The sequence below is a fragment of the Populus trichocarpa genome, chromosome 1, assembly GCF_000002775.5.
Source record: "Populus trichocarpa isolate Nisqually-1 chromosome 1, P.trichocarpa_v4.1, whole genome shotgun sequence".
Classification (NCBI taxonomy): domain Eukaryota; kingdom Viridiplantae; phylum Streptophyta; class Magnoliopsida; order Malpighiales; family Salicaceae; genus Populus; species Populus trichocarpa.
Window position 1 is genome coordinate 26,102,914 of NC_037285.2, and position 16,349 is coordinate 26,119,262.

A 16,349-nucleotide genomic window follows, 5' to 3' on the forward strand; every position below is an offset into this window, starting at 1 on the left:
TGTTTCCTTTACCAAACATAAAAATGTGTGGCTGTGGGTGAACCTCACCCGCAGCCACAATAACAAACAGCATTATAGTTTAATGGAATAATAAAAAATATTTGATTTTAATATTATTTATTTCATGATGTAATAACAGTAGTTAAATTTATAATATTTAAGTTAAAAATCATTAATATATATATATATATATATATATAACCTCAATTTGAAAAGCATTTTTTTAACCAAACACATTAAAACTACTTTTTCTTCAACCTCAATTTCAACCACAGTTTTAACCAAACATCTATTTTTTTAAACCAACCTCAACCAAAAGTATTTTTTATAAAATAATTTTTTTAAACTACAACCACAACAGCTATCGCAATATCAAATACTCCAAGTCGGGTATGAAAAGTCGCTATGAAAAATTAAACATTGACTCGGTTTCGTTCGTCATAGGTAACGTGATTTTTATAAACCTCGAGGATGGTCACGTTGGCCTCGTTTACAAGTCAAAAAGGCATTCCCCCGTATTCGAGAGTTCACTGTTGCCTCAAAAATGGTGAAGGTGGCGCGGCGGCGGAGGTGATGAGGGTGCAGCAATGCTGGCAACGATGATGGTGCTGCTGATGACATTATGGGTTAGGATTTGAAGCGCCAGGGCTATATAAATTCTCTAGATAAAGGAGATTATGAAGCTTGTCTGACCTGGTTGCCGGAGAAATTTGCATTGGTTGGTTTGAAAACCCTATAATTTAAGGCAGGATTGACCATTTATTTTGGTTCAAAAGATTATTTTTTTTTATTAACCTGGGTGTCTGGACCAGTTTGCATGCACCTCGACTAATCACACGACTCTAAAGTTAACGACTATATAAGTCTCCAGTGGCCGGTCATGAGGTTTGTGAGACTCGAACTAGTAACTTTTAGGGAGTAAACTTAGAGCCTGACCAGTGAGTTACACTCTAAGATTAAAAGACTATTTTGTTAATTAATTTAGAGTTGGATTTAAAAGACTATTTTTTGATTCAAATATTTATCTTATTAAAGTTACGCGCGATATTGATTTAACTCAAGGAGAGATTTATATATAAAAAATAAAGGTAAGAAGAAGATGATAGAATACGTTGATATAAAGTGTCATTAGCATAGATTACGTGATTAGCCTTCATTAAATACAATGATTATATTGTATACTTGATCATTTAATACTCAGTCAAGAGAGGTTGATAGTGGGATTAACAGCCAGAACAATCATAATACAAATACACGTGAATTTTGACTTATGTTGGGTTTATGTGTTTGACAGAGGGTCTATGTTCGATCATACAATTACACTCGTTGGTAACCATTTTTTTTTTTTACTAATTTTATATTTTAGAAAGATCATTCTATATAGTTAATTAGTGGCCCGGGCCCATATTTTGAATCAAAATTCAATCACTACATTAAAAAAAAGAAGTAAGCATCACAATTTTTTTTTTTATGAATACAATAAAATATTTGAAATGAGAATTAAAAAATCAACTAGTATATTAGATCAAATTAATAGACCACCATATATATTGATAAATGTGAAACAAAAGTTGAAGTGACCTACTCAACTTAACGGGTCAAGAGGGAATTTGTCACCCTGCCCAAATGATGATCTGGTTAAAAATATTTTTATGTTGCCGTCGTTTTAACCTATGGATAACCCTAGCTTAAATGTGAAACAATAAAATCTCAAATGATTAAATTGTAAATAAAAAAATATATACGAAGTGCAATAAAAATAAGGCGACACATTATATTGACATGTGTTAACCTATGAAATTGACGACTCGGGTAATGGACATGACCACAATGACTTACCCGATCAAACAACCTACCTCTTTCGTTTTCCTTCCCATATCCTCCTCCTGTCTGGGTCTTGATCGGATATTAATTGACCTCGGGTTCAATTAAAGAATGAAGATAAAATCTAAGAGATAAATAAATGATGAAGGATGAAACTAAAAAAAAAATATCTTAAAAAAAACAATCAAACCTAATTGAATCCTTTAAACCTGGGTTAATCTTCTAAACCAACAGCCTGTTGAATCCTAAACCCGGGTTCAATAAAGTTGGAGGAGGAAATCGCAAAAACAATTTATATTAAAAAAAGTTACAAGAGCAAAAGGAGTTGCAATAAAAAGAATAAGATTCTTATCAATTTTACCGATTTCATCCGATTTTACTCGATTTTAACCCGATTTTATCAATTTTCGAGTTTTTAAGGCAATTCTGCACATTAAGCATGTATTGACTCGTAATACGAGTTGAATCGCGATTTTAACAACCTTGAAAAAGAATCTAATCACATAGGGGGGGAAGTTGAAGGATGATGAAATTGCAAAAAAAATCTTCAATTATAAAAATTATCTAAAATAAAATATATAACAATCAAAACAATGAAGACCAAATTTAACATATAAAAAATTGAAGAAGAATGAAATTGAAAAACAAATAAATATTGAAGGATGAAACTAAAAAAACCATCAGTTTTTTTTTTTTAAAAAAGCAAACCAGGGAAAATCCCCTAAAACTAGGCTAATATTCCAAACCTGTAACCTGTTGAATCTTAGACCCGAGTTCAATAAAAAATTCAATTCCCATCTAATTTAATATTGGAGGATGAAATCACCAAAAAACGTTGTCAGATAAAAAAGAAATGCAATAAAAATAAGGAGGATCAAATCACATATGAAGATATTTGAAGGAGGATAAAATTGTAAAAAAAATTCAAATCTAAAAATTATCTAAAATAAAACAAATAACAATTAAAAGAATAAGGACCAAATATGATAAATAAAAAACTGAAGGAGGATGAAATTGAAAAAAAAAATTTAGAAACTATTTCAAATAAAAAATAGCAATCAAAAGAACATGGATCAAATATGAAAAGAAAAAAAAATTGAGGGGTTGTTTTAAAAATCTAGAGTGACACGCGTGAAAATCAAGGTGGAGATAGGAAAAAGAAAAAAAAAAGTCAATCAACACCAAACCAGAGGTCAAAACACCACACGTGTTGTTGTGAAAGAGAGGCGTGCCCCATACGCTATTGACCACCAGAAGTCATCAAATGCGCTATCTAGAAGTGATAGGATGCCTCATACGCTAACGCTTTCAATGTACGCGTCAATCAATTTTTTTTTAATAATATTTATATTTATTAAATTACAGAATTGTCTTTAAGTCAACATAAGTATATAAAAAAAAAAAAACCAAGGTTAAAGACAAAATAACCCTTAGAAGGCAATTTATTAATTTTATCTTTCTAAGGGTTTTTTTTTGTAAGTGCACAATGCTAACTATACAGAAAAGGAGAAAATGACTTTTAACGATAGTTTATTATTTTTAAGGGTAATTTAGTAATTTTAATATGCTAAAAAACAAAAAGATTGAACTGTCCCAATTGAATTTTATAATGACTAACGAACATGTGAAAAGTTCGAGTTGCCCTAGAAATGAGTTCATTGATTTTACTGGGAAGTGCAAAAAAGTAATTATATTATAATAGCAAATAGAGACTATAACCATTGTGTTTTTACCTTATGTTTTAGCACTTTTTTTTTTTTTTATCATGTCACCCATAATACCTCAATCCAATATTACTAGAACCATGCAAGTGCCAAGCAAATTAGCAAACTACAATATAAGAAAAAAAAACCAAAGAGTTATTTGATATATTTTTTATGCTATTTTTTTTTAAAAATAAAAATAATTTTGGTTGAATACTATTTATTTTTGTTGTTTTTATTTTCATAAAATTTGCACCTAATATTTGGCCAAGAGTTGAGTTATTAAAATTAATATTCACTATCCAAACATTCTAAAAAAATCAAGGTTTTTTTAAGAAAGTTTTATTGTTCATATGAACAATAAAACATATTAATATGATTTTCTAATCTTTTTTTAACGATTCATTGTCGTAGCATAATTGGCTAGCACGAGAGTCACAACCATGAGGATGCAAGTTCGAGTGACATCACCACTATTATTTTCAAACAGATGATCTACACAAACACACACACACACGGACTTGCCCTACTACCACTAGGCTAGGTGCTAGGCATGGCCTTTTTTTTTTTTTTTGGTTTCTTGACGCTCTAAATTTTTTTATTAGATTTACTTACTTTTTAGTCTTGTGATCCTCAAATACTATTATAAATTTGTTACATGGTTTGTAAATAATATTATAATTTTTTTTTAAATTTGTTTTTTCAATTAATAAGACACGAACCCAACTCTTAGAAGCCCTAAGCACATTCCTAGTTGATATACAACACCTCAAACACAATCTCAACCCTACTTGACTCTCGAGTGTATAATTATAAGATCCGACCTAGAAGTTGATCTAGCCAGGGAGTCGGGTCTTGAGGTCAACCCGAAAAAATTAAAAGAATTAATGTTAAATCTGTGTCCAGCTTCCCTCCAATCCTTCCCTTTTGTTTCCATGCAAATCATAGGCAGGAATTAATTGAAGGAAAGCTCTTCAAAATATAGAAATGCCAGTTATATGTTGCATGCCTTTTCTTCAACTCCTTTCCTACACGCGCATAAACATACAAAAACATGATATAAATTAAAGAAAAGCAAGGAAGTTGGTAGAACTTGAAGAGCAACTTCAGACTGGTTGAAAGCACCTTCTCTACCCCAGTCTCAAAGCATTAGAAAGGAAAGTGTCCTATCAGTTTTTGCAGGTTGTTCAAACTTTCGAAGCTCTGCACGTGTCGAGACCAAACACAAACCAAAACTACTAATCATCAAAACAAGGCATAAAGCAATGTATTCGTTATTGTCATGTCTCTCTAGCTAGAGCTGATCCGAGAAAAAAACTCAGATAGAAATGAAATGGAATTATGAAAGCTGCAGGAGTTGTGACATTTTAAAAAAAAATAGATCTCAAACGAGTTTTGCTAGATTTTTATTTATCTAGATTTTTTGCCTTACTCAGACCGGTTCAACCATCGAATCAACCAGATTTCAAGTTAATTTGTCAGACTGATCTAATTATGCTCGAGTTCTTAGACTCCATCCTTGCCCCCACTCGACTCTGGAAGGCCTCGGACTCCATCCTTATCTCCCAACATCTTGCCCTCATCTTATTACAACAACCGCTCACTGAAGCTCTCATGTGCTGGACTTGTGCTTGATCCAACTTGTAAACAACCTAAACCTGAATCTAGTCCCTGGACCCAGATCCAATATTGGCATGTTCGTGGACTTGATCCTAGCCCAGTCACTACATCCTGGAGCCTTTCGAAATGTACAATGATAGTGTTGTCGAACCTTTATTTTTTGGTTTGTGAAGGTTTGAAAATACGTAGCCAAATTTTTTTTTTGAAATCCATTAACAGAAACAAATAAGTTTTCACATTTTGTTTTTAAAATTTTAAAAACCATAACAAAAAATAAAAATAAAATGATACAGAAAAAACCTCTAAACAAAAAGAAGAAAATAGAAGCAAAACTCTGTCACAGCATCATTTATCAAACTAGGAAAAAGCTCATAAATAAAGAGGGAAACCTTGAAAAAAAGAAGATTAAAACCCCATGAACAATTGCTTGTAGCTCCGCCCCCTCCCCCTGGCCCCTGTTCCTCCCAATAAACCAAGGAGAGCTAAGAGCTGCTTGTTAGTGAAGATTTCCCACAAAACCTGCCCACACGTCAACATTAAATTCTGGCTTGCATTGACATTAGTATAGCACTCATTATGGCAAAGTAAGTTAATTACTCAACCAAATAGCTGAAAAAGGAAAAGAGGAGAGAGTTCTTGGTATATTGTTTTCTTAACACAACAATGGCGATGAATTCAGGAAGATAAAAACAAAAACCGATGGTTGAAATACATTGCTACTTTAACAGATTCTTCAACTCAAGTTTTAATGCCTAAAATGTATTTTTTTAATTTAAATAAAAAAAGAGAGGCAAAGAGGGTAAAAACCGACTCTAAGCTGACGTGCAAGACCATGGAATTCTGTTGTTGTTTAGCAGTTTAGGGACACACGGGACGAGGAAAAACCAAACATCATTATCTTCTTTCTACCACCGATTTCTCTACATCAGTCGGTTATCACTTCGTCAATTACCCATGTTCTTTTAGGATTGGACTTAATAAATAAAGTATTTTATTTATTTTTATTTTTCCTTTTCTTCGTAGGATTCGTACCAATAAAAGAAATTTCTTTTCTTTTTTAATATATAAATATCTCACTGCTTCTAATTAAAGTCTTTCTTTTGATAGTTGATGCTCATCACTCCGCATTAGAACAAAACCCTAAGGGTTCTTGTAAGGACCAATCGCCGCCAGATTGATCTCAGCCCACTATAAAACCCTCTTCTTCCATGTTTTTCTTGTTTCTTCAATGAAAATTGCTCTCTTTCTTTATCTATCTATTTCTCACACAATCTTTGCTGCATGAAAACATGGTGCGCAAAGTTGTGTGCTTTGTTTCATAAAATTGATTTAGAAGATAAGAGAGGAAAGCCCCATCTTTTTTAACATGTTTTATGATTGAAAATTGAAGTTTTTGCAGTTTAGGAGTGGGCAATTGATGTTCATCAATTTAGTAGGTGTACAAGTTTTGATCTTTTCTAGTTAAAAAGTTAACATCTTGAAGCTGTAAGTAGGGTTTTGGCTATTTCTAACGTAGACAAGTTTTGATTTTGGAGACGGTTTAGGTTTTAGGGTTTGATTATAACTGGTGGGTGTTGATCAGTTATTGAGTTGTTATAGGGGGTAATGATCAAATTGGGGTTTTGAATATGCTATCTGAATTGGGAAGGAGACCGATGATAGGAGCTAATGATGGATCATTCGGTGATGATTTAGAGAAGGAGATAGGGTTATTGTTGCGTGAGCAACGTAGGCAAGAAGCTGATGATCGTGAGAAAGAGCTCAATTTGTATAGGAGTGGTTCTGCTCCTCCAACCGTGGAGGGTTCATTGAATGCAGTCGGGGGCTTGTTTGGCGGCGGAGGTAACGGTGGTGCCTCTTTCTCAGACTTTATTGGTGGAAAAAATGGGAATGGTTTCACGTCCGAGAAGGAGCTTAGGTCTGATCCAGCTTACTTATCTTATTACTATTCAAATGTGAATTTGAACCCTAGGCTTCCTCCTCCTTTGCTGTCGAAGGAGGATTGGAGGTCTGCGCAGAGATTGAAGGGTGGAAGTTCAGTCTTAGGTGGGATTGGAGATAGGAGGAAAGGTAGTAGAGCTGATAGTGGTAATGGTAGATCAATGTTTTCAATGCCGCCAGGGTTTGAATCGAGGAATCAAGACAGCGAGGTTGAGTCAGAGAAGGTTTCTGGCTCACTTGAATGGGGTGGTGACGGGCTGATTGGTTTACCAGGATTAGGACTTGCCAGCAAACAGAAGAGCTTTGCTGAAATATTTCAGGTGCATTTCTATGATTTTGCTCAAGTCACGTTTCTGTTTGTTTGTAAATTTCTGGCTTTTGCGTAGCATCTTCTTTATTGCTTTCTGGCATCAAGAATATCATTGGATTATTTTCCTTGAATTCCCCGTTGTGGTATTCGGTGCTTCCTATTAAGGATTGGCACAATCTTATTTGTGCATGGATGAAATAAACAAGTTTTTTGCTGTCCTTTTCTAATTTTCTACTTCGAATGTTACAGAAAATCAGTTTTTTTTACCTGGGTTATTTTTTTTTGTATCATTCTCTATGCCTTGCTATTATTTTGGTTTCAGTTTGTTTGTGTACAAATGGTATTGGAGGTGTATTAAGAATGCGATCATGACAAATTGATGCAATATTTAGTTATTTTTATTCTCGAATACACAGTAAAGAAGTCTATGAACTGGTCGGTATGTTTAACTTGTGAACTCTGAACTCTGAGGAGCTTTTAGTTGTGTGGGATTTAGTTCTGTGTGAATGACGAGATCATTACGAGGCCCCATGCTAGACACACACTTTGAACTCAAGCTTTGGATTGGGATACCAATTTCAAGGGCATTGTCTATGGCCTAAAAGTTGCCTTCTTTAGATTGTCCACTCCACTGTTATATTTATGATTTGGTATCTTATATCCATGCAGGATGATTTGGGGCGTGCAACTCCTGTGACAGGGCCCCCATCTCGCCCGGCTAGTCGTAATGCATTTAATGAAAACGTTGAGACCTTAGGTTCAGCTGAAGCGGAGTTGGCTCATTTGCGCCGTGAATTATCATCTGCAGATACTTTACGATCTGGTGCAAATGGCCAGGGCTCCTCTCCTGTCCAAAATATAGGCCAACCTTCTTATAGTTATGCCGCTGCTCTTGGTGCCTCCTTGTCTAGGAGTACTACTCCTGATCCTCAACACGTTGCCAGGGCCCCTAGTCCATGTCCTACACCCATTGGACAAGGGAGAGTGAGTACATCTGAAAAGAGAGGCACTGCTAGTTCAAACTCATTCATTGGTGTCTCATCTGGTATCAGGGAGCCTTCAGAGTTGGTAGCTGCGTTTTCTGGCATTAACTTGGCAACAAATGGTGGAGTTGATGAAGAAAGCCATTTGCCATCACAGGCTGAACAGGATGTTGACAGCCATCAGAATTATCTCTTTGGCCTCCAAGGCGGCCAGAATCATCTGAAGCAAAATACATACATAAACAAGTCTGAATCTGGGCATTTACATATGTCTTCTGTTCCTCAATCTGCCAATTTATCATATTCTGATTTGGCTAGGAGTAATGGTGGTGGATCGAACCTCAACAGCCCATCCTTGATGGCTGACAGGCAGGTTGAACTACAAAAATTGGCTTTTCCTTCTGGCAATTCTTACATGAAAGGATCACCTACCTCGGCTCTTGGTGGTGGAGGTGGCTTACCTGCACAGTATCAGCATCTAGATGGTATCAATTCATCACTTCCAAACTATGGACTGAGTGGGTATTCCATGAATCCAGCATTGGCTTCCATGATTGCCCAGCAGCTTGGCACTGGTAATCTGCCACCATTATTTGAAAATGTTGCTGCCGCATCTGCTATGGCCATCCCTGGAATGGACTCAAGAGTGCTCGGAAGTGGTTTGGGGTCTGGAACAAATCTAACTGCTGCTTCGTTGGAGTCTTATAATCTTGGGAGAGGGGGGAGTCCAATAGCAGGTAGTGCTCTTCAGGCACCTTTTGTTGATCCTATGTATCTCCAGTACTTGAGGACTCCTGACTATGCTGCTACCCAGCTCTCTGCTATTAATGATCCCTCACTAGATAGGAACTACTTGGGTAATTCATACTTGAATTTCCTTGAAATTCAAAAGGCTTATGGTCTTCTATCATCTCAGAAATCACAGTATGGTGTCCCATTAGGTGGTAAATCTGGCAGTTCTACTCATCATGGTTATTTTGGGAATCCTGCCTTTGGTGTTGGTATGCCATATCCTGGAAGTCCCCTGGCAAGCCCTGTCATTCCAAACTCCCCAGTTGGACCTGCCAGTCCCTTAAGACACAATGAACTGAATATGCGTTTTCCTTCTGGAATGAGGAACTTAGCTGGGGGCATCATGGGACACTGGCCCTTGGATGCAGGATGTAACATGGATGAAAACTATGCGCCATCCCTATTGGAAGAGTTCAAGAGCAATAAAACCAAGTGTCTTGAACTCTCAGAAATTGTTGGTCATGTTGTTGAGTTCAGGTATCTCTTGAACAAAAAAATCTTATGTTCATTCATTGTCATAATTTTTTTTTATATAATTCAATGATTTGAGATCCCTTATGAGCAGTGCGGATCAGTATGGGAGCCGATTCATTCAACAAAAACTTGAGACTGCCACAATGGATGAGAAAAATGTGGTTTATGAGGAAATCATGCCCCAGGCTCTTCCTCTGATGACTGATGTGTTTGGTAATTATGTAATTCAGAAGGTACCAGATATCTATGCTTTGTTACGGTGCACTTTGTTACGTTTTTATGGATTCCGCATATGAAAGTAGTAACTATGTATTTGTATGTAGTTTTTCGAGCATGGCCTTCCATCACAGAGAAGAGAATTGGCTGGCAATCTTTTTGGTCATGTTTTGACACTTAGTCTTCAAATGTATGGCTGTCGAGTGATCCAGAAGGTACCATTAGTTTTGCTACCATTTTGCAATTTAATGTTACGTGATACACCCTGTTACATCTTTGTTTGTGGATTATGGTACTATGGTGCCAGAAAGTATGCTTCTGAGAACAAAAATGTTTACTCCTGGTTCGTGTAAAAACAAAATGTTTTGGTCAAACAGCTCAAAGAATTCTTTGTTAGGGTTGTCCTCACCAATTTGCATAATGAAGTGTCTTGTATTCTCGATTAGGGTAACAAGTTACCTATTTTGGAGGGGCAGCACTGCTTATGTATTTGTTTCTTGCCTTCATCATTACACAATAGAAGCGTGATTATGCACAAATTTTTGGAGATCCCTAAAAACTCACCAATCAAATTAAGATGAATATGATTATCAGGGGCAGCTACTGAAGTTGTTGATAGCAAGTAACATGTTCTTTTGTTTATATTGTTTAGGCCATTGAGGTTGTTGACCTAGACCAGAAAATAAAAATGGTTGAAGAGCTCGATGGTCATGTAATGCGGTGTGTACGTGACCAGAATGGGAACCATGTCATCCAAAAGTGCATCGAGTGTATTCCTGAAGATAACATTCAGTTTATTGTCTCAACATTCTTTGATCAAGTTGTGAATCTCTCCACCCATCCATATGGGTGTCGTGTGATACAGGTTTGGAACTGTTCTTTGCTTATTTCAAATCTACGTGGACCTTTCTGGAAGAAAAGAAAATTACGTAACTGTTTCTGTATTTTGCAGAGGATATTGGAACACTGCAAGGACGCAAAAACAGAGAGTAAAGTTATGGATGAGATTTTAGGTGCTGTTAGTATGTTGGCGCAAGATCAATATGGAAATTATGTAGTGCAGGTTGGTTTTGCATTTCAATGACTCCCACTTTGGATGCATATAAGTTGCTACCATTCTTGTTGAGTGTTATAACTTTTGTGTCATCTAGATACTGGGTATGGGATATAAAGCTCTCTGCTTTTTATAAAAAAAGTTGGTCATGATGTTTTGTTTAATCTATAAAAAGCAGTCCAGGTATTCTTGAGATGATAGGGAGTGTATTTTCTACAATCCTGGCTGAATCTCCAGCACTATCACCTTCATGTCTCATCCTTTATATCTGTCAACATTTTAGGGATATACATTCCTGCGTTGCAAACTCTATTATGTGAACGAGTTTCTTGTCATTATTCCCCTTTGAGATATGGTTCTATTGTACTTGAGCTTACTTCATTCACTTATTAAATAAATACCAGTCATCATTAAAGTGTAATCCACTGCTTCCCTCTCATTTCTCTTGCAAAAGAGTTATGTGCACCCGTGTATTTGTTTGAACTGCTGACTAATAACATTTATACATATGCAAGCATACTAATAACATTTAATCGATCCATATAGAAGCATCCTAATAGTATTCAAGACGCATCCTGATAGTATTCAAGACTTAGATCGCTTCTTATGGAATCTTAAATTGGGAGTAAACTCTAATTTCCAAGATACAGATCTTTATTCCTTTTTGCTTATGTCTCTCACCCAGACAAAGCGCGAGATGATGGAGAAATGGCACTGCTTTCATTTCTTTTCTTAGTGTTCAATATGGCAGTTGGAATTCCTTCTTCCGATGCCAGTTATTTCCCTGTGCTATGTATTTTTTAAAATGCACTTCCCAAATATTGTTACTTAACAGCCCTTCTCATGTTGTCTCTTAATATTAATCTCTATTGATTGATTAAGCATTGGCTTCTGTTTTAACAGCATGTGCTGGAACATGGAAAATCTCATGAACGATCTGCTATTATCAAGGAGTTAGCTGGGAAGATTGTTCAGATGAGTCAGCAGAAGTTTGCCTCCAATGTTGTGGAGAAGTGTTTAACTTTTAGTGGTCCTGCTGAACGCCAAATACTGGTCAATGAGATGCTTGGCACTACTGATGAAAATGAGCCTCTTCAGGTTTGCAACTTCTGTGCACTTTTGCAAGCTACAATTGAAGAATTTTCCAAGTTTCCACTATTTATGCATGTTTGTGCGTGCATACGTGTTTCAAATTTGTTTCTTCCTGTTCCAAATTTTGTATCTTTCTGTTGCACGATTAAGCATAATCATTTCCCGATCTCTTCTGCTAATGTTTTCCCTTGTCTGTTCAGGCAATGATGAAGGATCAGTTTGCCAACTATGTTGTGCAAAAAGTGCTGGAGACATGTGATGACCAACAGCGTGAGCTGATCCTTACAAGAATAAAAGTCCATTTAAATGCACTGAAGAAGTACACCTATGGAAAGCATATTGTTGCACGTGTAGAGAAACTTGTTGCTGCTGGGGGTAAGCATTTTAATACTTATGATTTAATGTAAGCTTGATTTGTGGATATGCTTGTCTGTAATTGAAGTAAATAACACTAGTACCTTGTAACCTTAGTTGTGGATCTTGACATGGCATATGCTAGTAGAGCTTCTAACTGTTGTCACGCAAAATCCTTGTGAACCCTCGGCAGATTATAAGCTTTTGGATGAAAGATTGGTGTGCTATAATAGCTGCCCCATGTGGTTTGAAGACACATGCTACCTACCTGTTTCATATGCATCTTCAATTGCATCTCAAAGTTAGCTGCCAGTTTTTTTATTCATAAATTTCACCAAACCAATAGTTGATGAGTTATTTTGCATCATTGTGCATGTGCATTCATTTGCATTTGTTTATAAACATATGTTTTGCTTTGGAAAGTTGTCATACAGTATTCACCTTGCAGTTTCCGATCTTTAATCCACTTAAAAAAAATATGAGCCTATATTTAAATGTTTCATGAACAGGCTGTTGATTGGCAATATAAATGTAAAACTGGGACATGTTTTATGTAAACAAATTATGCTTTCTTTACCGTTTACTCTTCTGATGAAAACAAAACCTACCTAATGCTTGCAAGATGAAGGTGGTACTGCTTTTTATAGCTAGTTGTTCTGAGCAACATCTTGTGTGTGCATGCATGCCATGCCAATTTAGCTAGTAAGACCATACAATTCCTTCCATGTCAATTTAGCTCACATTAATTCTGAATTGCTTGCAGAAAGGAGAAGTGCTGCACAGTCCCTGCACCCTGCTTAGTTGTGATAGGAAAAAAAGTTGTTTGTACAGCTAACCGAGGCTAGTGTGAGCTTCCTCTCTTTATTCCTTCCTGTTTGATGGCTACGCTTCTACCCATCTCTTTAGACAGGTATGGGCTGTTTGAAAATAAAGTTGTTGCTTGTATCGGAAACTGTACATTCTGTAGTTTAAGGTTTATACAGAGTTGAACAAGCTGAGGTTCAGATGTTGAATGCACACCTGATGCCCCCTGCAGAGGAGGTAAATGACATACGAGTTTTTAAGGGTGTAAAAATGTCGGGGTAGTCTAAACGTGATATGTACAAAATGTTGGTATGTGAAGAGCTGTTATTGTTTAGGTGAGGGCAGAGTTTTCTTCTATGTATCCGGATTCGACTTTTTTCTCTATTAAAAGTACATTTCTCTTCCGTTCAAGTATGGTTTTTGTCTGCGACAATATTAGCCGTGGTTCTCTTCTTTCCCAGCCACTTCCCATACTGGAGAAAGTGAACCTTCATTTTTTATTTTTCGTCTTTTATTGGTCTTCTGCGCTTGTTATGGCCGATCGAAGTTTGATTGTTAGTTGTTAGACAGGGAAATCAATTTCCATCGTCTTCTTTAAAGTCGTATGCATCCTTTGAATAACTATATATATAAAAAAATGAAGAAGGATTCTCACACCAAAAGCAAAAGCAAGAGTGCAAAACGTATATGAACAGTTGTTTGATAGGCCTATGGGCTCAGTCATCCTCGTCATTATGCATCATTGCGTCATTTTTTTGTTGGTATTCTTTATATTCTCTCTACTTGCGAACTGCAACAGTTTTGAAAGGGTTGGAGACATGCTCAATTGCCATAAGCACTACTACACCGGGCTTCAATTTGCAAAGTTTACAGCAGTTGTATCATATCTGCGTTGGTGAGTACAGCTCTGAACTTGAGTTTTGTAGTTCTGAAACCTGCAGTGTGAGTGAATTCACGAAACTGCAGCACTCCAGATTGGCTTTAGTTGCCAGTTTGAATCCTGTGAGCTATGTGCAGTGCTGCTGCTTCGCTGAATTTACAAACAACCCAACAACTCACTCCCTTCCCCTATGATATTTGGTTAAGCACCGTTACTAAAAAGGTCCAAAAAATTTCAATGGTGAACAATCTAATCCAATTTCAAAGAAACTAACCAGTGACTGTTTCTTCTACGTACAGTTGTAGGACTATGAAAAAACCCATGTCCTGTTGCAATTTCCATTTCTTGAGTTAAAGTGAATTAGTCTCCTTAACAATGGTAACATAGAATCAACTCTCACAACACATGAATGGTAGACAATAAGACATTTTCAACATTGTACGTGTGGCATAAGTCACCGTGTATAGAAAGAATCAAGAAAAGCTCCAATATCTTCAATGTTGCAAAATTGGAGTTTACAAAAGACTAGTCAAGCTTACATTATACATGTGCTAATCATCAAATTCATCATCTTCATTGATCTTCTGCCCAAATCCTCTTGGCCCAGACCTTGCTCTCACCTTTCTTTTCTTCACTCTCTTCTTCTTCTTAGATTCCTCTTCCTTCTGAAGCTTATCTGTCTCCCTCTTCTGCAAGAAATCTGTTACTCCTAAGTAGATTATCTGCAACCGAAGAAGCCACCTCAATTTAGCAACAGCCCACGTTCGAAAATCACAACTTTTATCAACCACAATAAAAGCCCATTATTTTTATTTGCCTTGGAAAGCTAACCATTTGAATTTTGATTATAGATGGAGCAATGCTATAGACAACCATAACCACAATTTCAAGATTGCAACTTTGACCATACAGAAAGCACCACCACCACCACCGTTATTATTATGTGAATCTTGAAAAGTAATTAGAATATACCCCAATAGTGAGAATGGATAGAGCAGCAAAGGCAACGAAAAGAAGGGCTGATATGATAGTGCCAACTCCATCATCATTAGTGGTGGACAACATCTGCTGGGTACTCTCCAGTGGGGTTGTATCTGAAGGCAAGACCTCTTCAGGGGTTGCTTTAATTTTCCAAATTTGGGTGCTCCTGCGATGAATTTCTTGTTTATAAAGAACAGTTCTTTTTGATGGTAGAGGATTGGATAAGGAGAGAGGGGAGGTGAGAGTTAAAGCTTTGTTGTGGTTGTGAATACAAGAGTGAGGGGGTTTGGTCTTGGTAACGGAGAGAAGATGTGGTGGAGGTAGTGAGATCATAGGATATGATGTTATCGCCATGGGGCATCTGCTACTGCTTTGCCACTTGCTGCTCTCTGCCTCTCTCTGCGACACCCTGGCAAAAGAAGTCAGTGCCTACGAAGGATAGATAGAAGAAGAAGAAGAAGAAGAGAAATGATGGGTTGATGTCATCTGTGTTCTCCCTCGAATGGGCGATGGGCTCAAAACGCTGCAAAATCCTTTATTAGTCCTAACCAAGATTGGGTCATTGGGCTTCATATTTCGATAAATGAAGTTTTCATTTCTCTATGTTTTAATTATTATATATATTTTTAATAATGATATTCATTTTCTTTATAGTTTTAGAAAAGCTCACTTATTCGATAATAAAATTTCTTCTTATATTTTTATACGAATCATTCTTTGGTTAATTAACTTTATTTAGTTCATAAAAAATCAATTTATTTAAAGTAATTGTTACAAATTATTAAATTGTATAAAATACTTTTTTGTTTATTTTTTTCATATTATTTTGATGAAATAAAAAAATAATTTTTTTAAAAATATATTATTAAAAAATATTTTTAAGAATTAAAATATTGACATGTATTAAATTAAAAAAACATAAAATATTGGAGACAAGCTTAATTACTAACGGGCTTGGAGAAAAAGCTTAATTTTAGCAGTTTCTCTAACGAACTGAGAGTTAACACGCAAAAACCCAAAACTTGGTTATAGAGAGAGAAAGAAACCACGTAATAAAAGAAAATACAGGCACCCATACAATAAAAAGCAAACATGGGTGCGCGCAATCTTAGCTCACGAGTCAATCTTAGCTTGCGAGTCAACACTTAGCTATCCCTGCTTATAATTCCTTCTCCTAATATGGTTGTATTGTCCTCGAATTGTTTGCACGCAACATGTAGCTAAAATATTCAGATTAATACATTTATACGAGATTTATTTCTTATAACCATTTTTTTTTGTATTTGAGTTAAAAAAAAATAAAGTTTGGTATGTATATTTT

At 36.0% G+C, this 16,349-nt stretch overlaps 2 protein-coding genes across 2 annotated transcripts; one reads left to right on the forward strand and one right to left on the reverse strand.

Moving 5' to 3' along the window:
* The first annotated feature begins 6,071 nt into the window (after positions 1-6,071).
* On the forward strand, positions 6,072-13,578 carry LOC7485689 (pumilio homolog 2). Its single transcript, XM_002299823.4, has 9 exons — positions 6,072-7,408; positions 8,068-9,650; positions 9,739-9,880; positions 9,971-10,078; positions 10,516-10,728; positions 10,816-10,926; positions 11,821-12,015; positions 12,210-12,384; positions 13,127-13,578. The coding sequence occupies exons 1-9, from the start codon at positions 6,776-6,778 to the stop codon at positions 13,162-13,164; spliced, it is 3,198 nt and encodes a 1,065-aa protein (XP_002299859.3). The 5' UTR covers positions 6,072-6,775; the 3' UTR covers positions 13,165-13,578.
* A 914-nt stretch (positions 13,579-14,492) lies between these two features.
* On the reverse strand, positions 14,493-15,545 carry LOC7465097 (uncharacterized). Its single transcript, XM_002298306.4, has 2 exons — positions 15,020-15,545; positions 14,493-14,769 (listed from the first exon to the last, which is right to left on the reverse strand). The coding sequence occupies exons 1-2, from the start codon at positions 15,380-15,382 to the stop codon at positions 14,599-14,601; spliced, it is 534 nt and encodes a 177-aa protein (XP_002298342.2). The 5' UTR covers positions 15,383-15,545; the 3' UTR covers positions 14,493-14,598.
* Positions 15,546-16,349: the final 804 nt, after the last annotated feature.